At 18.0% G+C, this 23,229-nt stretch overlaps 4 protein-coding genes across 4 annotated transcripts, besides 35 other annotated features; 2 read left to right on the plus strand and 2 right to left on the minus strand. All coding sequences in view use genetic code 6, as the record gives it.

Moving 5' to 3' along the window:
* The first annotated feature begins 182 nt into the window (after window positions 1-182).
* Window positions 183-218: a microsatellite.
* Window positions 219-605: 387 nt separating this feature from the next.
* Window positions 606-670: a microsatellite.
* Window positions 671-1,123: 453 nt separating this feature from the next.
* Window positions 1,124-1,171: a microsatellite.
* Window positions 1,171-1,218: a microsatellite.
* A 182-nt stretch (window positions 1,219-1,400) lies between these two features.
* Window positions 1,401-1,454: a microsatellite.
* A 106-nt stretch (window positions 1,455-1,560) lies between these two features.
* Window positions 1,561-1,616: a microsatellite.
* Window positions 1,617-3,553: 1,937 nt separating this feature from the next.
* Window positions 3,554-3,623: a microsatellite.
* Window positions 3,554-3,624: a microsatellite.
* Window positions 3,554-3,625: a microsatellite.
* An 83-nt stretch (window positions 3,626-3,708) lies between these two features.
* Window positions 3,709-3,760: a microsatellite.
* Window positions 3,761-3,846: 86 nt separating this feature from the next.
* Window positions 3,847-3,883: a microsatellite.
* Window positions 3,882-5,361, minus strand: IMG5_190570 (protein kinase domain protein; the record flags this gene model as incomplete). The annotated part of the gene is made up of 2 exons (XM_004025104.1): window positions 3,882-4,576; window positions 4,663-5,361. Coding segments are annotated over 2 exons (1,377 nt in total), but the record flags the coding sequence as incomplete, so codon positions are not given.
* Window positions 4,580-4,611: a microsatellite.
* Window positions 5,352-5,402: a microsatellite.
* A 1,918-nt stretch (window positions 5,403-7,320) lies between these two features.
* On the plus strand, window positions 7,321-8,038 carry IMG5_190580 (hypothetical protein). The gene has a single exon (XM_004025105.1). It carries the CDS (start codon window positions 7,516-7,518, stop codon window positions 7,837-7,839), a length of 324 nt encoding a protein of 107 aa, XP_004025154.1. The 5' UTR covers window positions 7,321-7,515; the 3' UTR covers window positions 7,840-8,038.
* A 21-nt stretch (window positions 8,039-8,059) lies between these two features.
* Window positions 8,060-8,123: a microsatellite.
* Window positions 8,062-8,116: a microsatellite.
* Window positions 8,075-8,114: a microsatellite.
* Window positions 8,078-8,122: a microsatellite.
* Window positions 8,079-8,123: a microsatellite.
* A 360-nt stretch (window positions 8,124-8,483) lies between these two features.
* Window positions 8,484-8,526: a microsatellite.
* Window positions 8,527-8,553: 27 nt separating this feature from the next.
* IMG5_190590 (plasmepsin 5, putative) lies at window positions 8,554-10,641 on the plus strand. The gene is made up of 3 exons (XM_004025106.1): window positions 8,554-9,503; window positions 9,563-10,194; window positions 10,262-10,641. The coding sequence occupies exons 1-3, from the start codon at window positions 8,578-8,580 to the stop codon at window positions 10,510-10,512; spliced, it is 1,809 nt and encodes a 602-aa protein (XP_004025155.1). The 5' UTR covers window positions 8,554-8,577; the 3' UTR covers window positions 10,513-10,641.
* Window positions 10,220-10,259: a microsatellite.
* A 1,829-nt stretch (window positions 10,642-12,470) lies between the features above and the next one.
* Window positions 12,471-12,498: a microsatellite.
* Window positions 12,499-13,070: 572 nt separating this feature from the next.
* Window positions 13,071-13,123: a microsatellite.
* Window positions 13,124-13,914: 791 nt separating this feature from the next.
* Window positions 13,915-13,968: a microsatellite.
* Window positions 13,938-13,985: a microsatellite.
* Window positions 13,973-14,011: a microsatellite.
* Window positions 14,012-14,947: 936 nt separating this feature from the next.
* On the minus strand, window positions 14,948-19,616 carry IMG5_190600 (phosphatidylinositol- -diphosphate 3-kinase, putative; the record flags this gene model as incomplete). Its single annotated transcript, XM_004025107.1, has 8 exons — window positions 14,948-15,656; window positions 15,699-15,935; window positions 15,971-16,329; window positions 16,373-17,498; window positions 17,669-17,767; window positions 17,813-18,126; window positions 18,503-19,019; window positions 19,066-19,616. 8 exons carry the CDS (start codon window positions 19,614-19,616, stop codon window positions 14,948-14,950), a joined length of 3,912 nt encoding a protein of 1,303 aa, XP_004025156.1.
* Window positions 17,412-17,447: a microsatellite.
* Window positions 17,414-17,492: a microsatellite.
* Window positions 17,420-17,485: a microsatellite.
* Window positions 17,422-17,492: a microsatellite.
* Window positions 18,232-18,272: a microsatellite.
* Window positions 19,023-19,063: a microsatellite.
* A 2,325-nt stretch (window positions 19,617-21,941) lies between the features above and the next one.
* Window positions 21,942-21,987: a microsatellite.
* Window positions 21,988-22,038: a microsatellite.
* Window positions 22,039-22,222: 184 nt separating this feature from the next.
* Window positions 22,223-22,268: a microsatellite.
* Window positions 22,248-22,309: a microsatellite.
* Window positions 22,310-23,229: the final 920 nt, after the last annotated feature.

Genomic DNA, 23,229 nt, shown 5'->3' on the forward strand with positions numbered 1-23,229 from the left:
TTTTCAAATTTATCTATTTTTTAGTTTTAATATTATATTTATTTCTTCATTTAAAATCCATTTTCTTATTCGCTTTTTAATAATTAATTTACTTACATATAATTATTTTCTAATTATATATTTCTCTATGTAATTTCTTCAATTTTAATATCATATTACTATATTTCTTATTTACATTAACATTTTTTATTTTTTTTTATTTTTTTTTTATTATTTTTCCTCTCTTGACTATTAGGTATTATTACATTCATTTCTAATTATAGCCTGAGTTAATCTAAATATAATTCAGATGCTTTACTTACATTATTATTACTTTAATTAAAAATATTTTGAATTGTATTACTATTTCTAATGCAATTTTATTAAGAATTATAATCTGAAAATGTATTTATTGTTTATTGATCTTATTCTGTTTTTAAACATGAATTGTTTTGATTTGATTCTTATTATTGAGAAATATTATTATTTTCATCATATGATTAGTTTTCTTATTAAGATGTTTAGTTATTATTACTGTCGTTACTTATTATGTTATTTTATTTAATTAATAATAAATTGATTTAGCTTAAATTTTAAGTATTTATTAAATTAGATGTATGTGTATCTTAATTAAATTTATCTATATCTTTATTTAATTAAATTTATTATTACTATTAATTTAATTCAATTTCCGTTTCGATTAATTTATTATTATTATTATTTAATTAAAATATAGTTTTATTATCTTATTATTTTTATTATTATAAATTAAATGAATTCTTCACATAATTTAATTATTAATCTTAATTATTTTCTAAAAATTCTAGTTTAGAAATTTAATTTTTATTTAGATTTTATTTTAATATTTATTAATTTAGTATTTAAGGATTACTTTATAATTATATATAATTTTTTTAATCAGTATCTTTTATATTATTGCTTATTTAATTAATTTTTTAATATTAAAATTAACTTTCTTATTTTTATAATTCAAAAAATAATGAATAAAATTATGGCGAATTATAGTTTTGTTAAACATTTTATAAAATATTATCTTATAAAAAAGAAATATCCTCAAATTATATATTTTGATTATTTTAATTTTATTCTATTACTGATTATTATAAAAATTATGAATTTTGTAATTATTATTATTATTATTATTATTATTATTATTATTATTATTATTATTTTTCTATTTTCATTTTCATTTTCATTTTCATTTTCATTTTCATTTTCTTATTAATATATTTGAATTTATTTATTATTATATTATGATTCCTCACAAAAAGACTATTATATTTATTATTTATAAAATTCTAATGATTCTTATAATTCAGATAATGTTTAATATTTTTTTTATTAAAAGCTATATTATATATTTTAATTATTGATTTAATATTTTTATTTATTTTAATCAATTTATTATTAATTATAAAATTATTATTTTATATATTAATTTTACTATTATATTTAATTTATTTTATCTTCTTTAATTTATTTTATAGATAATTATTCATTTTAACTTATTTCTTCATTTAAATTTTCCTATTAATTATATATTATATAAAAAATTAATTTTTTATTAAATATTTACTTTTTATATTTATTTAATGTTTTAGTTTTTATTTTTATTTTCAGTTTATTCTTTTTCAGTTCTATTATTATTTAATTCATTACTTTCGAGTATTTTTTAAAAATTTTAGATATCTTCATTTATGTTTTAACTGTCTAATTGCCACATTCTTATTTTTCCTTATATATCAGTTGTTAAAAAAAAACTATTTTATAAATTTAGAATTTGATTGATTCTACATTAATGTTTACTTATATAAACTTAAAATTGATAATTTGTCAAATTAATAATAATGAAGTCTTTTATATTATTTATAATAACCAATTCTTAATTTAAACTATCAATATTATTTATATTTTCATCCATAACTTTGATTTAATTAATTATTATTTCTTTTTTATAATCATATAATATTAAATTTCCTTCGTTTAAACCTATAATTAATTAATTATTATCCTTCGGATTTAAAATAACAGTATTTATTTATAAATTTGTTTGAATTTATTTTTCAAGTGTAAATGTATTTATATTAAAAAATAAAATCTTTCCTAGAGAAGTACAAAATATTATTTATTAATTTTAATTTTTAATTTATTAAATGCATTTAATTATTTTTTCGTTTAGATTATCTAAAATAATAGAATTTACTTATTATAATATTTTAATTGTTTTTCCTAAAATTAAAATTAATAAATAAAACATTTATTTTTATCATCGACTAAAAATAATTTTTAATTATCATATTTAAATACACTCACAAATAAAATATTTGATTAATGCGTTGATATATTTACCACTTTTTTTATTTTCCAATTTATTATTATCATTATGTTAGCCTCTACACCTATTAAAAATTCACCTATTCCAAATAATATTCTACAAATGTTATTTGTTTTGAATATTTTTTTATCCTACCTGTCCTCCAATTCCATATTTTTATTTATTTATCTTCGGAAGAACTTGCTACATAATAATTTTCTAGCTAAAATAATTGAATTACTTTTTCACTATGTGCTTAGTTTATTTTATTATCTTTTAATTCTTTGGATTTTAAGTAATTATTATTTATATCTAATGGAGTTTCTAATTTTAATTAATTCAATTAAAAAAAAATGTTTTATTTTTTTAAAAAAAAAAAAAGTAATTTTATTTTAATAATTTAAGAAATATATATTTTTTTTAAAAAAATAATAATAATACCATATTCGGCTGTAAAACTTTAATTATTTCCATTTAACCAAGAATGTATATTATAAATATGTTCAATATTAAGTAATAAAGCTGAGAACTTATTTAGATTATTCTATTGTTAGTAAGCAAACCCTATAATACATATCCCACCTAATAAAGAATCTTCTTAAACAAATAAAGGAATTTAATTAAAAATTTTAATTTGATCATTATTATTTTTATCAAAAAAAAGAAAGTTTTTATTAATTTCATATTAATTAATTTTTGCCATACTTTTATTTTGTTTTATTTCCGTCGGAATTAAAATATTTTTTTCAACATTATTTGCAAAAAACTCCTCAAAATTTTTTATATGAATAATTCCACATGGATTTATATTTGTTATTGGTTATTCTAAATACATTATAGAATATGTACAATATTAATTCTCTATTAAAGATTCTTCAGTCCAATCATCAAATATTAAGTAATTTTCTATAAATATCTATTTTATTCCTATATATTAACCATATGATGTTTAAAACACAAATGAGTCTTTCTAACTTTATTGTTTTGTTTTTAATGATAAAATGTTTATTATTGGAGTAATTATATGTTAGTTTGATACTAAAACTGCTATACCTTCCTTTTTTTCGTTTTCTTGAAAATATAATAATCTTCCAATACATTCTTATATGTTTAGTTTTACTTATGATTATATTCCGCATATAAATCTGTTTTGTTAAACGCCTATAAATCGACTAGAATATAACATTTTTTATAATATTGTATTCTATGTATTTATTTTATTAAATTGAAATTACAGTTAAAAAAAATATTATATTTTAAATTTAATAAAAAAAAAAAATATTAATTTTTAATTAATTAAGAAAAAAAAAAGTAAAAATATAATAAAACCAAATTAAAATAAAAAGAATATTTATAACTATATAATAAAGAAATTATAATAATGTAAAAAATAAATATATATATATATATATATATATATATATATATATATATATATATATATATCATTTTTAGACTAAATAATGATTATATATCTATATTCTTGAATATTTCATAATAAAATTATTTAAAATAATAATAATTTGTAATTATTTTTCTTTCTTTCTTTTTTTTTTTTTTTTTTTTTCTCAAACAAAAATTGATTCATTTATTATTTGTTTCATTTTAAATAGTAATTGACCCCGGATTATAAGTAAATTCAGGAAATAAACCCATATATTTTTTACAATTAATATTTTTTCCATCTGTATTAATCACACTTTCCATAATAGTTTATTCTCTATAAATTTTCTCTGGCTTTTTATAACTAAGATACTATTTTATAGGTGATTCTAATTTCTTTTATTAAATAACTTCCCAATTAATATTTTCAAAGAATTTATGTTATTTTAATTAATCAATCCCTTCACATCCCAATCTTTTATGAGGAATACTTTGAAGTAATTTTTATATAATATCTATAGCTTCAAGTGAAAAAAACTCAGGAAATTTCGGTTTATTTAAGGCAATTTCTCTATACAAAGTTTTCATCCCTCCACTTCCAAAAGGTGGTTTACCAGCTAAAAGCTCAAAAAGTAAAATTCCCATAGTCCAAAGATCAATATTTTTATCATAGGGCTACTATAGAACCACTTCAGGAGCCAAATATTAAGGAGTACCTAAAAAAGTGTTTTCTTTATCATAATTATTTACGAATTCTTTTGCCATTCCAAAATCTGATAATTTAATATGTCCACTTTCATCAATTAGAATATTTTCAGGTTTCAAATCTCTATACATAGATTTTTATTATTCATGTAAATATTAAACACCTAAAACTACCTATTTATTTTTAATTTTATTTTTAATTTTTTTTTTTAAAAAAAAAAATAATTAAGTATTTATATACATTTTTGTATAAAATTAACTTCCGCAAAAATAAATGTCGCAGTGCTTTAATCGAATTTCTTAGCTTTTTATAAAACGGAATATAAATCTCCATTTAACATGTATTCCATTATTATATATAGCTTAGTTTCTGTTTAAAAAGATTACTACATCTTTACTATGAAAGGATTATTGCTCCTCATCAATATCTTTTTCTCTAATAAAGTGGCTTCAATTATCTTTTTATTTACTGACACTTTTTCTTTTTTCACTACTTTCATTGCAAATAATTTCTTGTCTTTTTTCCTCTAAACTAATAGGACCTAGCCATATGCCCCTTAGCCTATATTTGCTAATTTCTAGTAATCGTCGTAAGGTTTTTTTATTGTTATTAATAATTCTTTTGTAATGCCAGATGTATTACTAGTAATAGAGTTTTTTTTTGTTTAGTTATTAGTTTATTTCATGCTACTTTTTTCATCTTTATTGGAACTTTGATTATGTGAAGATTAGTCTTTTTCTTGAATATTATTGTTTTTTTTTAGAGATTGGAGGATTGCAGTTTCCATTTAAGATTCGTTTGATTGGTTCTTTTTTTCCATTAGAGATGATTTTTATTGGCTTGTGTTAGAATATGTTAAGGGTTTTAGTAAAGATGATTAGTTTTGAATAAAATTATTCCGGTCTTTTTTGTCGAAATATTGTATGCAACAGGTTTAGTTCCCCATTCTTTTATTTGTTTTTTTTCCTTTTTTTAAATGTTTTTTTTTTTTTTTTTTTGAAAACTAATGTAAAAAAATATTATAATTTTATGAATTTTTTTTTTTTTCTTTGTAATTTTTAAAATTTTTTTTTTATATATATTCACATATTTTTTTGCAATTTTATATTAATTTTTATTATATGTTATTTTAATCTATATATAAAATTTATTAAAAATTAAAAAACAAATAAGTTTTTTAATTAGATTTTTCTTTTCTTAACAAAATAATAATATATTATAAATAAAAAATTATATATATTTCATATATATAAGTTATTTTTATTGATCATTGTATGTATTCAAAATAATTAGAATTATATGAAATTAATTTATTTAATCTATTATATTATTTAATTATATATAAAAAATACAATTAAATAAAAAAGAAAGTAATAAAAATAATACAAAAATATAAAAGAAATGATGCATATGACTTTTGATTTCATAATAGACGCTTAGTTTATTTTTCCAGAGTACATTTATAAATTAATAGTTTTAAAAAAATAAAATTAAAAAAAAATAGATGGCATTCATAAACCATAGAAGAATTTATAGTTGGCTGTTCATTGACTTTTATGTATTGTTTTTTACATATGTTTTTGCCACAAATTGAAAAAACAATTATAAGATATAGCAAACCTAAAACTGAATATAAAATTTATTTAGCCGTATATTAATTCTTTTATTAAGTATCATGTTTAATTTTAATGTTTTTAATGATGACTATGAATGTATATGTATGTTTATGCCTTGCTTTTGGATGTGCAGTAGGTTATTTTTTTAATGGTGCAAAAGATGAATATGAATAGAATTTTAATTAATAATTTAAATAAAAATCTTACACTTCTTTATAAAAAGGTTGTAATTGATATGTATAAACATTATTAATTTTTTTATAATTTTAAACTATTTTCAATTAAAATGTTTTATAAATATGTTTATATTTAATACGTTTATTTATAAAATAGAAATTAATATTATATAAAATCATTGATTTCCTACAAAAACTTATTATAATTCCGGTATAAACTATTTAATATGAGGCAAACTAATATTTCCTGTTTAAGCTTTACTACTTGAATAAGCTTTTAATCTTTAAATATTTTCTGTATATTTTTAAAAATTAGATTTACTTTCATTATTTTATTTCAAAAGACCTTTATTATTATATTTTTTTTAAAAAAAATTATACTTAAAAATAAAAATACATTGATAGAATTTTTCTTTACCCTAAACTGATTTAGGTGATTTACTGTTTCCATGTTTTTGATAAGTATTTTCATATACATATTTTTAATTTTAATTATATTCATAAGGAAATGGTACTACTTTAATATATTATTTAATTTAATCATCAATCACTTCAATAATGCTTTTATTCTTTTATTTGGATTAATAATTATTATCATCATCTTTATTATTTAATTACTCAATTAAATATCCCTCTTTTTTATTTTAAATTTATTTCGAAATATCACTGAAGCTAATCGGCTATTGCCTTTATGGCGACCAGTAATTAATATTTTAATGTATTCTATCTATATTTAATTATTATTTATACAAATTCATATATTCTTTAAATTAATAACTTCCCAAACTTATAAACTCAGTAAGAATTTCCTAATTATCCAAATTTAAAACTTCTTAATAAGGAATATAATATAAAGTTGTATTTTCTGCTCTATTTCGAGCACTAAACTGCCTAAACTAATTTTTTTCTCCCAAAAATTCAATTCCAAAAATACACTATCTTTCCAAATTTACTAATTTTGGAATTTTTCGTAATTTATTAGTACATATTTCCACATTTCCTTTCATTAAAATATAAAATTTATCAGGTTTATGGAAGTTTTCTAAATAAATAGCCTAATCTTTACAAACGAATTATTCTTGTGCAAATTGAGCTAATTAGAGTGCTTCTTTATCATTTGTTTTTAAAGATTTTAATAATTTTTGTAAAGTTTATTTAATTAAATGTATCTAATTTAATTCACTTTGATATAATTCTAAATAGTCTTAGTGTTATAATTAAACTAAATGTAACTATTTTCCTGCAATAAAAATAATATTCTCTTTTTTCAATTCTTCTTAAATACCAGTTTTATAACCAAAAGAAACTCCTTTTTTTGCTATGCCAACCTATTTATAAAGACACTAGCCTTCATAATTAAAATTATCATTATATCGTTTTATATCTCTCCTGAGTAAATTTATTATATATTAATCTGAATATAAATTAATGACATTGTTTATTTTTTTTATTTCTTCTTCAATTTAATCCTATTTTTATTAATTATTATCGCCTTTTTTTATTTAAAGTAATTATTCCGTCCAGTATTTTTCTTATTTCATTTCTCTTTTGGTACGTTATTAGAGAATTAAAACTTCGCCTTTTAATATAAAATATACATCATTGGTATTTATGTTTGTTATGTATTCTCCAACTCCACATTGACGGTATTTGAGTTTTAATGATGCCTTTTTTATTAATTCTATTTCTTCAGATTTTGATTGTTTTTTAAAATATTGGAATTAACTTAGAGCTGACTGTAATTCTATACAGGCGCCTTCGTCACTTATATGGGTGTTTTCGCCGATTTTGTGCAGAAGAATTTGAGGTATGGAAAATTTTTTATTTTAGTATTACATTTATTTTCTTTTAATTACTTTTGTGTTATTTTTATGTGTGATTTTTTTTTATTTTTTTTTTATGATTTTTTTTTTTTATTTATATTTTTACTTTAAATATAAATTATTTTAATAATAATTGATTAAGACTAAGTTTTAATAATTGTTTTTTAAATATTATTTTTGTCATTTAAATTCTTGATTTTCCATTTTTTATATTTTAGTTTTTTTTTTAAAAAAAAATATTTATTTAGACTAAATATTATCATTCAGTTTATTAAAAATGATTATCATTATAAATATAAAAAATGCTAATTAAATAATATAAATAAAAATATAATATATTTTATCTTAAAATTTATTAATGAATAATTGGTTTAATAATATATAAAGAATCATGAAGAAAAAAAAAATATATACATTATTCTATATTAATACATTTTAAATACAAAAATAAAATATAAAATTTGATAAAAATATATTAAAAATATATTTAATAATATTTAAAATATATAATACATTTATAAAAAAAAGAATAGATAATAACAAGAAAAAAATAAAAAAAATGTTAAAAAAACTTGTAAAAGCCTTTCTAATATTATACATGTTATTAATATCTTTATCAAAATCCCAAAAAGAGGATTATTTCTACGAACGTATTCACACTGTTAGACTAGAAGGAAGTACTGATGAAACCGTATATTGGATAAATATATATATAGGTAGCCCTCCCTAACGCTAAACCGCAATAATAGACACTGGAAGTTATTTATTAGCATTTCCTTGCTAGGAATGTAAAACATGTGGTGACCATATTAGTTATCCATATGATTTAGAAAAATCGTTAACTGCAAAAAAGGAAAAATGTAAATCAACAAAATTATCATGTTAAGGTTATTGTAATAATTTTTCCCAAGAATGTAATTGGAGTGTAAGTTATGCGGAAGGATCTTCAATAAGTGGTTATATGGCCGGAGATTATGTTGTTTTGGGGGATGAGATGTAAGATTATATCGAAAAATTGACCAAAAACTAAATTTCGGAAAAGGAAGAATAAGAATATTTGACTTATATTAAACACGAGAGTGTTTTTTTGAATTTCGGGTGCACAACAAATGAAACTAATTTATTCCTGAGTTAAGTGCCAGATGGAATTATTGGTTTAGCTCCTTCGGATAAAAGCGGAAGAGCAAATACAGGAAATATTGTAGATGAGATTTTCAAAAAGCACAAATAAAATAATGAAACTCATGTTTTTTCTTTATGTTTAAATGCAGAAAAAGGTGGTTATATGAGTGTTGGAGGTTATAATTATGAATTACATGAAAAAAATGCGAGAACTTAAATTATTCCATTTGATTCTGATAGTGGTTACTATTCAGTTAGCATTAAACAAATTCTTATTTAAAATAATGTTATTGTTACAAATATTGGTTATACTATTATTGATTCGGGTACTACTATTGTTTTAGGTCCTTCAAGAATTATTAAGTATTTTTTTATAAATTAAATATTTTTAGATATTTTTTTATTTTTTATATATAATCTAGTCCAATCATTTAAAAAATTAATGAATTATGTGAAAGTGAATAGTATAGTTGCGGAGGTTCTAAAAAAAATGGAGATAAATAATAGAGTAAGTTTTTGTATAATCCATCTAAATATGAGAATAATGTGAATAATTTTTTTGATAGTTTCCCTAATATTGACTTTAAATTTGAGAATGGGTAAGTTATTGTATGGAAACCAAGTGCTTATTTATATATAGACCGAAAAAATGGGTACAAGAATTTGTATTAATTCGGGTTTGAGGCTTACGAGAGTGGAAAATTATATTTAGGAGGACCTTTTATGAAAAATTATGATATTTTATTTGATAGAGATAATTAAGAAATTCATTTTACGGCTTCTAAGTGCACTATAGAAGGGATTACAAGTATGCATATGAATAATAATTCAAATAAGGTAAAAAAAAGTATAGAAGATGGAACATTTGTAAAGGACGTTTAAAATTTTAAGAAGAATATTTACATTATGTAAAAAAAATATACCAAAATAAATAATGATTATTAAAAAAACAATCAAAATAACGATTATAATAATAATAATTTTAAAAATAATAGTAATAATAAAGATAACACAAAAGATTAAAACAAAAATTTAAATAATTTAGTTAAAATAAGTATTTTATTATTATTATTACATTTATTTTTTAATATTTTTAATTTTTTATAATTTTTTATTTTTAGTTTGGGTTTTAATGGTTTTATTAGGAGTTTTTTCGCTTGTTGTCTCTTTTTATTATATTTATAGAAATTTCAAAAAAAATTATGATCCGAAATTAATTCAGTTAGATGATTAGGATGATGATTTAACTATAGGAAATAAATAGTAAAATTAGAGAAATAATGAATTACAATCGTCTGATCATTAGTAAATTTAAATGTAAGAAAGTGTAAACAATAATGAAATTTAATAAAATCATTTGGAAAATGTATGAAATAATAATTATTTATTAGAGAAAACTTAACAAATCTAAATAATTTTATTTTTTTGTTTATAATTATTTTTTTATGAATACTAAATTTTTGTTTGAATTGTATTTATAATAAATAATTTGAAAATTATTAATAATGTATATAATTTTTTTATTATTTTTATCAAATAAAAAAATTAAATTGATTAAAATACATTTTTATTTTATCCAACAATTTTTTAATTCTAATTTTTATATATATAATTTTTTTTAAAAAAAAAAAAAAAAATTAATAGAAATCGTTTTTTTATTTTTTTTGAATAGAATTATATACTAAATAAAAACAAAAAAATAATGCAAAACATGATTCCTAACCCTAAAATAATAACACATAATTAACTGGAATTAAAGCAAAAAAATAAATAAAATATTTAAAATTTTTAGAATATTGAAGGAGTTTAATTTATAGAAATACGTGAAAGTGACCCAAGATTTTTAAAAAATATAAAAACCTTAGATACAGAAGAATATAATATTGATAAAAATTAATATAAGGTTTTATAAAAAAATGAGCATGCAAGTGGATTTAGGATACCCTAAGAATATTATAATAAACCTCATATTTTACTAAATATGAATAAAGAGTTAAAGAAAAAATGGGAATAAAGTGGATTAATAAAAACCGAAAAAAAAGAAATTATAATAAATGAAGAATAAAAATAATATATTGATTGTTATAATAAAAAATAAATATATGAAAAATTAGGGTTATAATACATTCCTAATGAAAATTAAAGATAGAAGAAAATAAATTTATAATAAGACAATACTATAAAAAAACAAAATAAATAAGATTATAAAATTCAAAATAAAAATAAACAAAATAAATTGATTTTGATTGATAGTAAAAATAGTAGAAAAGAAGAAATTTTATTAAATATCGATAATGATAAGTTTTAACTTATTAAAGACTACATAACTTAAATGCAAAAATAAGAATAATAAGATGTTTTATATTATATATATTAATTTTTTAAAAATAAAAAATAATATTTGATTTTTTTATATTTATAGAATTTAGACAAAGCTAAAAAAAAATAAGAAAGAAAAAAAACAAAAAATAATTATTATGACAAAGTAATTGATATTAAAAAAGAATTAAAATATTTAGAGTTATTAAAAAAATACGAAATATATAAAATGGAAAGAAAGTAATATTTAACAAAAAATTATTTCCTATTTTTGTTAAAAAAATAGAAAAATAGGTGAAATAAGTCAAGCATGTCATAAACTAGATAAAATAAATTTTGATTTATATTAATTTTTATCTCCTAATCCTTAAAGATAATAATAACTAGTAGCCGCAAAATTAAATAAATATACAAACAAATTCGATCACTTATTATTTGCAAGGGACGCTTATGTGATTTTAATAGATAGATTAATTGAAGAGTTTACTACTATTTATAACATAAAAAATGATATATTAACTAATAATAAGAATAAAAGTTTAGAAGAAATGAATATTTATATGAATGAAGTTATTAATTTTTTCAATGAACATTAATATATGAGTATTTTAATGGATATAAAAGATGATGTTTTTAATGACAAAGAAGATAAAGAAATTGATTTTGTGGATTTGAAAAATAAATTTATTAGATTATGTAATGAATAGATTATTTAACGGAATATACTTATTGCAAATATTGAAAATGATTTCAATAGTAAAAAACTGTTGGCTATTTAATTACATGAAAAATAATTGTAGTTGTAAAATCTTTAAAAATAACTTTAATTAAAATTGCAAGAAAATGGTAAATCAAATTACCAAAATTAAGTAGATATTGAATATCTTTAAAATATTATTTAGTAATTAAAATGTGATATTTATTATTTATAATAATAATTATGGAATGATATTTATAAAGGTAAATTTTCTTTTTATTTTTTAATTTTAAAAAAATAAAATAAATGAACTCAAAAAAAAAAAAAAAAAAAAAAAAAAAAGAATAAAGATTAACTGTTCCTGAAGGTCTTTTTGAAGATGAAGAAGAATACAGATAAAAGATTCATAAAAACTCAGCTGAAAAAATAGATAATTACCATGTACTTAAAAAATATGTTTTTAGAGCTAAAGAAATTCCAAAGCATGTATCTTTGGATTTATATAAATAATTATAATATAAAGATGAATAAAGAAGAAATTCTATTAGAGAAAAATCCATTTAGGCAACTATTTAGAATTCTAAACCCTTTAGTTTTTATAATAGAACTTAAAGTATTTTTTTTAATTAATAAAAAAATAAAAATATAAACAAAACATTATATATATTTTTGTTAGAACCTTATAAAAAAAGATATTGGGAAGAATAAGATAAATATGTTTTTTAAGCAACTGAAGTGCCTTGGTATGTAAAAGAAAATCTATATGAAAAATTAAATGAGGAAGAAGAATAGAAAAGAAAAATAAGAATAACTGCAAGAGCTAATGAATTAAAATGTATGTCTTAAATGCCTCCAAGAATGGAAAAGCATGAACTTTTAAGATCTTTAAAGGAGGATTAAAAAGAAGATCAAAATAAATAATAAACAATAAAATTATAAATTAAATAAGTAAAAAAAAAATAGTAAAATTTTTATAATATTTTTTTTTAAAAAAATAAAAATAAAATAAGATTCCTAATTTTAAAAGACTACATGAATAATTAGCTGATTAGGCTGATTTTTATAAAACTTAATTTAAAAATACTGTTCATTAGCCTTTTAAATTTTAAGAAGCTCATAAAGCCACAGAAAGACAATATTTAGATGATTAAAATATTCATAGTAAAACGATGAGAGAAAAAGCTATGGAAAATAAAAATGAAAAAATTTTAAAATTACTTAATTAGGAGTTTACATATCCTATAGCAACTAAAAAGTGGATTGAAGGTATCCTTTATAGATAAAAAAAGGAATAAGATAAAGAAAATATAAAATATTAATAATAAAAAGAAAATTAAGAAAGATAATAAAGAAAAGAAAAATTAGCAAAAGTTTTCTATAAATCTCCTGTTTTGAAAGACGATAAAGAATTAAGGGAGAAAAAATAAAAGGAAATTGAAATTAGTAGAAAAAATTAAGAAAAATAACTCAAAAAAAATAATTAAGAATTCAAATAGCAAATTGAAGAAAAAATTTTTAATAGAAAACTATTAATTGAAGATTGTAATAAATATATAAATTTATATCATTTATTTTTATTATTATATATTTTGTTTTTATTTTTTAAATAGATAAAAAAGATGATACTTCTCTAAAAAAGGCAATTTAAAAATGGTAAAAATATTGAAATAAAAAAATATATTTTTATATTATTTTTAGTAATGCAATAAATTCTTTTATTATTATATTATTATTTTAAAATGATTTTTTATTTTTTAGTAAAATTATATTAAATATAATTAATATAAATTTATATATATATAAATTTATATATATATATTAATTTATATTTTAATTATTAATATAAATATTAATTTTTTTTTTTAATTTATGCTTATTATTAATATGAATTTATTATATATATAAAATTATTTTTAAAAATAATTAATTCAATAATTTATAATTCTTCCAGTAATTGTATTTATTCTTTCTTTATTTTACGGAATATAAGATCTGTCATTACTAACTCTAGATTTTTTTTTATTATTATTATAAAAATCAAAGGCTAGTGCTTTATTAATTGTCTATTAATCATAAGCTTAATTAGTAATTAGGTTATATCTTTCTTTTTATTTATTAAATTATACAACATTTTTATCATTTAAATTTTTATAATTATGATATTCGTGTTAACTCGATTTAAGCATATTATTATATTAATGGTCATATTTCATTACTTATTCAACAAATTTTGATTATGTTAAATCTTTAACTGAAAGTAAAGGCTTCCTTTTTTCAGCATTTTAATATTAAATATATTATGCTTAACTTTCAGATAATACTTTTCATTATTGTTAGAATGGGATATTACTACGTTGGATCCTTTAAAAGGTTCAAATTAATTTTTTACTGGCACTTATTTTGTAAATTAATGCTTATATACACTACCTAATGGCCTTTCCCATTCTTTTATACCTATATTATAATTATGCTTTTCATTAATTAAGACTCTAATGTTGATAATTTTCCTCTCGGATTCTATTCATTTGTACTTATTCCTTAGAACATTTTGCTTATATTTTTTTAATAAAATTTATTTTCTAATTTACTTTAATTTAATTAATAAATATCATTTATTTAAGTTCTGATTTTTTATTTTAATGTAAAATAAATTTTATTAAAAAATAAAAATTAATAAACATATGAATACTAAAATAAATAAAATTAAATAAGAAAAATAAAAATTAGATAACTTTTATAAATATATATGTATATATATATATAAAAAAAGAAATTAATTAATAAATAATCCTCATTTCCTTACATATTCATGAATAAAATTATCAACTTACCTAAAATAAGAATTTTTACTTCTAATAAGTTCATTTTTAAAATGTTAGCTTGCTTCCTATTCACTCAAGTTAAGATTTAGCATATCAACCAAATATTGAATATCGCTTTATTTTTATAATTCTGGCATTCCTGCAGAAAGCATCATTCTGAAAATATTAATAAGGAAATGCCCATGTTTTCTAATAAGATTATATGCATCACAACATTTTTATTCGAATTTTTCATAGAAATTTTATCCGTCTTTTTTATCATAAGTAAGCACATATTCCATATCGGGAGTAAATACAAAAGGACATCTTTCTCTATTAAATCCAAAATTTTTTTTAAAGTTTCCTAAAAAATGCCCAAAATCAATATGAAATAAATGTCCTTCTTTAGTAATCATTATATTATCAGAATGTCTATCTCCTATACCTAAAACATAAGTTGCTACGCAATAACCAGCACAACTATTAATGAAATTCTCACGATTAGTTTCGAATTTTTTCTAGTCAAATTTTTAATTTTCATCTACACTATTTTTTCTTAAATAAAGTAAGATAGTTTCCTTTTTAAAAGCCCCAAATTATCCTAATTCTGTATGTATTTTAGCTGTAGTTTCACTTTTTAAAACTATTTCGAGCATTCCAACTTAATCTTAAGTAGATATTACATTATAAGGTTTCATTCTTTTTTAAAAAGAATATATATAAAATATATATGATGAATACCTTAAATCTTAACCAGCATCAAGCCATATTTTATCCATAATTCTAATTAATTATAAAGTAAGTAAATCTTATCTTAAATCATCACCATCTTTAAACATTATCATGAATTCTTCTTGTCCTTATTCCATATTTTACATTACTAGCCATAAAGGTAATTTTTCGAGTTCATGACTTTACATTTTTTATGTTCGAAATTTTTTAATTATAATCTATTGTCTATAGCAAATGTAAAACCTACTTTTTTTTATTTATATTAAAAATCTTAAGAAAACATCCCTTGGTCTTCTGTTCTTAAAAATTTTAATTCTTAAAGCAATTATTGTGTATTTTCGATTCTCTCATTTGCATTTTAGCATTTTTTAGCTTTTATTTTCTTTGCTACTTATTTTACTTCATCATTAACTTAAACTTCCTTCAATAGCTCGTTCCTATATTCTCCACATACCATAAGTAATTATTCCAAAACTAAAGCAAATCTTTCAAATGAAGGTTTCAAATGTAATTAAGATTTTAATCCCCAAAATAATTCATGGCCCACAACAAAAGGATTTAATAAAGATCTTTCCAATAGTAATTCCTATAAAGGTGAGTAATGATAAGTTTCGAACATTAATCCTTATATAAGTTCAATCTTATAAATTATTAAATGAGGCAAATTAAAAAAAAAATATTACCATATATAATTTTAATTCGTCATCAGCCATTTTGGATAATCTTTCAACGCCAAAAAGCCTTATTAATTCATCGGCATGGTGTACATCTAGAAAAGTAATACATTCTTCAGCAGGTGGAGGTTTCCATTATTTAATTAAATTATAAGTCTCTCTTATATGTTCTGGATTACTCCAATCTACTGCGCATAAAAATGTATCTAAAGCATCTGGTATTGATTTAAAATGATTTCTGCAAATTAAAAGTATTAGCTTTTAACGCATATCAAACTATCGATCTAAAGGGTCTCTTTTTAATAAATCTTTTAAATCAGCTAAATATTAATTTTATGGAGTATATTACCATAAATCTTCAAGTCTATTTTTAGAAGGTTAAAATCCTTTTTTTTCAAATAAAATAAAATTAATAAAATATTATAATTAACCTAATTAAATCATAGATTTATCATCTCTTAAACTCCAGTACATGTGTTTAGAAAAAGTATCAAATTCGACAAATAGTCTAGAAAATTCATAAGCTTTAAATTATTACCATTTGTCGAAATCAGAAGGATCAGGTTTTAAAGAAGGATCTATAATTCCCCAATATTAACCCATGCAAGCTAAACGATCTTCATTAGCATAAAAAGGCCATAAATTTAAAGAATTAATTCCTTACATAAATTTACAATGTTAATCAAATATATTTATTGTAGTAGAAGCTATTATCTTATTTTTATTTATAAAAAATAATATGTGTATATATACCTATGATTCTTATCCAGAACAAGAATATATAATAATATCGAAACATAATCGAGCTTCTAAAGGAAGTTAACTTATTTTTAAAGACCGAAATTTAATCCATTCATTCCATCTAGGAGTATTAGAAAAAGGTATTTTTAATGTTTCTTTTTTAATTGCTAATTGTCTATTTCCATAAATGATCTTTACTTAAATTTATATTAAATAAGGGGGAAAATTTAAATCAAACAAATCTGCTAATTTTTTAAAATATAAAGACTTTTTATGACCATGATCCTATATTTATTTATTAATTTGTAAATAATTTAATATATAAAAATATATTTATATATAATATATAAATATATATAATTATATATAATTTAAATATATTATATATTTTTAACTGTATTATATTCAAATTTAAAATTTTATGTTTATTATTATTAAAATTTTTCTTAATTTTCTTTTTAAGTTATTTAATAGTTTGTTTTTGAAATTCTAAAAAATTAGCATGGTGATCCATCTGTTCTAAAAGGTTATTTAATTTTTTCTCCATGATTAATAGCAATTTACCATTCACCCTTTTTAGTAATATAATTAGGAGGTAAAATCCCATTGTAAGAAGCCCTTGTTTCACTTTAATTGCTATTATGATCTGTTTATTACAATAATCTATTTTTTGTTATATAATAAATAAACGATAAATTTATTTTTTACCTATATAGGTTTTCTATTCCTTTAATTTTTATCTTAAATTAACAATCACATTCTCCACTGTATAAATTAGTAGGCTTTTCACTAAAAACTCCTTAATAAAATAAATTTCTACGTTTTTCTACAAATTCCTTCATTCTTTCTTTATGAATTACTCTTAAACGTAATTCAGTTGGATGTCCTTCTCCAAAAAATAATTTCGCCATTTTTTATCCTTTTTTAAAAATATAAAATTATATTATTAAATAAAATACATATAAAATGGTATATACCACTTTTAAAACATTTTATTTATGCATTTGGATTTTGTATAATATCTATATTTTTAATTTATATATATATTGAATATGATTATTTTAATAATTCTTTCTTTTATTTTATATAATATATATATATATTGTGTTTAAAAATTATTTATATAGATATCTTTTTACATCAAATTAATATCTATTTTACTCAAATTCACTATTAGGTATGAATTAAGATGTATTGTTTTCTTAATTATTCGAAATATAACTTTATTATCGCATCACTAATTAATTATTTTCATTTTTTATTGAAACTTATTATATAATTTATAAGTCTATTTCATATTATTATTGAATTAATTCTTATTTCCATTTTCTAAGTTCTATTTCTTATTAGTTATTTTCTTTCTTTTTTACATATTTAGGTAATCTTATTGGAGCATACCTTTTATATATAAAAATCATTTATATAATATATATATTATTTAAACCATAAAAGTAAAGGAATATTTCTTAATTTTTCCCAATTAACATTATATTCTTCATATGTTTTTTTCGTAGCATTATCAATAATTTTAAAATTAAATCCGTCTTTGAAAATTTATTTAACGTCCTAGCTTTTTTTCTGAACAAACTCCAATATATCCTCAATACTATAATCATGAGAAATCTTCTTATCTTTAAATTTCTAAACAATAGATATTAATATCTTTTCAATTTAAGGAGGAAAAAGTTTCTACTTTTAATCTCCATTAGGTTTTTCTAATAATAAAACTTTCATAGGAGTATCTGCTCTTAAATGAGTTCTTACCCTATCATAACTTAACATTGGATAATGTCCATTTAAAAACTCCCTATATCCCGAAATTTTCAATATAAAAGTATGGTTTGGTGAAGGAGTTAATTTAATATCATATTCTTAATAAATTTATCTTATTATGATTTTCATTACTTCATCTGCTCTATTATTTTTTTTATTTTAATATTTTTTTTTATTTATTTTTTTACGCTGTTACTAATCCTACATCGATTTTTAAATATTAAATTTTTCCTTCTTATTTTTATTTTTTTGGTTATTGTTGTCCTTGATTTCCTACTTGTATTTTTTCTTAGTATTTATTTGATTTCTTTAATTTATCTATAAATTCACTCAAATTAACTAAAAGGGTAATTTATTTTTTTTATACAAAAGCTTAACTTAGAGGACTTTGGCATATGTATGTAGGATGATTCCAATCAGTTCTTTATAATAAATAATTTGGTATTTTTCTTCTTCTATATTGTTCCGCTTTTTCATGATCAATAATCCAATTGCCTTTGTTTAAATTTGTTATTTGCTCGATTTCACTTATGGCTGTTTCGGCTCTTTATCTGTAGTCATTATCGACATTTAATTGTATATAAAATTCATTTGTTTCTTAGTTTAAACTGTATATTTAATGACTGTCAGGATCTACGCATATTAAATTTTTTTCAATTTTAAATTATATGTCAACTAATTCTTAAAGAAATTGGTTATTACTTAATTTAAATTAACATTGCTTTTGGTTTTGTAACATTACAATTTTTTTTTTTTTTTAATTTATAAATATCTATGTAAATTTATTTTTTAACAATAATATTTATTTATTACATATATTTTTATTATAGAGATCTTAAGAAAAAATTCTTATTATTATTTCTATATATATATATATATATTCATATTATTTATTTATATTTTGAGCTTTTTTATGTTTAACAAAATTTAAATGAAAATAAAAAAATTAAATTTCAGTTTATATTAAAAATGTATATCATTACTATTATAATTCTCCTTCAATTTTGATATTATAATTTAAAACTGAGATTTTTTTAAATATAAATAAGAAATCATCATTTTGAATTCTAATAGCATATTTTTAATCTTTTAACTAAAAATTAACATCTTGAATAATTTATGTTGATTATAATTAAAGCATATCAATAAAATCTTCTTTTTTAAGAAATTTTAAAATTAAAAAACTTGAATTAAAATCCTAAATTTTTATTTTTTCAATTTAAAAAAAAGCAAAGTTTTTTTCAAAATTAATTTCTAGTTTTAAAAAAATTTAAGCAAAAATTGATAAACTACAGATAATTTTATTTCTTTCTTAGTCTTTTCCAAAAATATTCATTCTAATTTAAAGAAAGGAAGTAAATTAACCTTCAATTAATTCAAAATAAGGTTATTTTTCAAATTAAAATTCCATTAAAACATTATTTTAATCTTCTATAAATAATTTATTTAATACTTATTAAATATGATTTTCATTAAATTATATATTTTTTATAATATTTTCTTCATAAAGGACTAATGAAGCATAATTGAATAAATTTTGATTTAAAACAATTACAAAATTTCCTTCAATTTAATTATTAAATTCCGGAAAAGCAATTTACTAAAATTTATTATTTTAATCTTCGACCAACTTTTAATTATTACATTATTCAGAAATACAAAATAGTAAATTTATGTCTAATTTCCCATATTCAAGTTCTTTAAAAAAAATATTATCAAATTTATAATAAGCAAAAAGCCTAAAGGGGAGTTAAAATAAAATATTTTATTTTTAATCTAAAACTTAACTAAAATTTTGTAAAAAATTTCTAATTTCTAAATTAATAATATTAGTTAATTATTATGTTATTTATATCTAATAAGTATTTTTAACTATTTTTAAAATATCATTATCTTTATTTGATTAAAGCTCCTTTAAATCTAATTAAATTATTTCCATTTAACAAATTTTTAATCTCCCTTTCTCATCAATACAGTATTAAATTACCATCTAACAATTTACTTTAGAGGTTATTTTCATTTAGGTATTTATAAATAGTAATTATGTTTAAGCTTCAATTTATAAATTAAGATCTGTATATGTTATTAATAATTTGTTTTCTTTATAGAAATTTAATTATATGCTTTCTTTATTAAATTCTATAGTACCTTTTCCGCTTTTAATTTATATTGAGTTTATTTTTTAAGACGGAATTTAGAATTCTTGGAGATGGTTTGGATAGTGTTTAGTGATTATTTCATCTTTTTATTTGTATAAAAATAATTATGGTATTTATAATTATATTGAGGAGTATTAATAAGTAATGTTTAAGATTAATATTAGAATGAATATTTTTTTTTTTATCATTTCTATTATAATAAAATAAATTAATTATTATATAATATTTTTCTTAGTTGTTGAAAAAAAGTAAGAAATTTTATAGAGTATTTTAAGTTATTTTAAATACTTTTTCAATATAAATATAAAACATATCTATATTAAAATAATAATTTTTAATTAATAAATTATATATTTTTTTTCATTTTGTTATTAAATGTTAATTTTGCAGTTATTTCTGGCATTGATTTTTGCTTTTTTTATTTTTTTTAAAAAAACTATTTTTTTTCAGTTTTTATATGAATTATTTAATGTATTTGTTTCATCTTTTTATTTTTTATGATTATATTATAAATCTAAAAAAAATATATATTAACAAATATATATATTTATATGAATTTTAAAATAAAAAATATAATGCATATAGAAATGTAACATAAATTGAAATAATATTATGTAAATTTAAAATGCATTTTAATTTATATAAAATTTATTAAATAATTCTAAAAATAATATTATCTTTCATTTCTATTATTTTTATTTTTAAATATTTTTAAAATCCATTATTATTTTCTATTCTTATTAAAAAAAAAAAAACTAAAGAAATATTTAATATATTCAAAAAAATAAAAATATTCTTAATAGATATTTAAAATTTAAATTAAAGAAGATTTTTTTTTTAGAATCGATTTTTGTTCTTTTAAAAATTTATGAATTTTTAAAATTAGTGCCAATACTAAAACTATTATAAAACAATTATATTTAAAATAAAAAAAATATATATATAAAATAATTATTTATAAATTTTTTAATTTTAGTTTAAATTTATTTTAAATTATATTTTTTAATTATAAAATTATCTTTTGATTTTATAAAAAATATATATATAAAAAATAATAATTATGTATATATTTATTTACTTGTTTATGATTATGTAAAAAATTAATTAATTTTTTTTTTTAAATATAAAATAATATTATTTATAATTAATATTAAAGAAAATAAAGGCAAATAATTATATTTATTTATTAAAATATATATATAAATATTTAATATATATATATAAATTATTTATAATGATTTTAAATTATTTTATATATTATTTAATTTATTTTTTTAAATATAATAAAATTTAATTATTAATTTTATTTGCATTTACATATTATAAAAAAAATAAAAAATTTATTTGCAATAAGATCAAAAATATACAATATAAATTTAATTTTCATTATTTAAAATATAATATTTAATCTCAAAAAAAGTGAAAAAATCAAATATAATAAATTATTAATTATAAAAAACATATATATAAAAAAAAAATGATAACTTAAAAGCACAATATTCCTTTAAAAACAATAATCATATTTATAATATTTATAATAAAAATACATACTAATCAAGAAATGTTTTCCATACAACTGAACAAGTAATAAAAAAACGAAATATTAAAACCAGAAACAAAGCATTTATATATGACTACAATACTTTAAAAGATACCAAAAGAAAGTTTAATAGTTCAAATAGATGCCTTAAATATACAAAGTTAACCTAATATGAAAGTATATTTAGGTTAAAGTACATAAAGTACATTATAAAAATAAGAACCAATATGTAAATCTGAAGATATAGGAGATTATATGTGTATTTTAGATGATAATTAATTTAAAGAAGATGATAATATAATAATAGAAGTTTCATGCAAATAAGCATGTTAGTATTAAGTAGTACTTATTTATTTATAAAGTTTAAAATATAAAATAGAAGGTATTAATATATATAAAAAAAAAATTACAAATATTATTTAAATATAGAAATAAAAAATTAAGAAAACTAATTTAAAATATTCTTTGACTATTAAGCCAGTAGAATAATCGAAATCTATTAGGAAAAAACATACCAAAATTTAATATTATCAGTATATTATGAGAATTTGAATTTCCAATAGTATGAAGACGAGGAATTATTGTTAGGAAAATATGATTTTTTTGCAAAAAAATCAAAAATTCCAGCCACTAAAGATTAAGCAGATTTCCAA

The sequence above is a fragment of the Ichthyophthirius multifiliis genome, assembly GCF_000220395.1.
Source record: "Ichthyophthirius multifiliis unplaced genomic scaffold scaff_1120509251369, whole genome shotgun sequence".
Classification (NCBI taxonomy): domain Eukaryota; phylum Ciliophora; class Oligohymenophorea; order Hymenostomatida; genus Ichthyophthirius; species Ichthyophthirius multifiliis.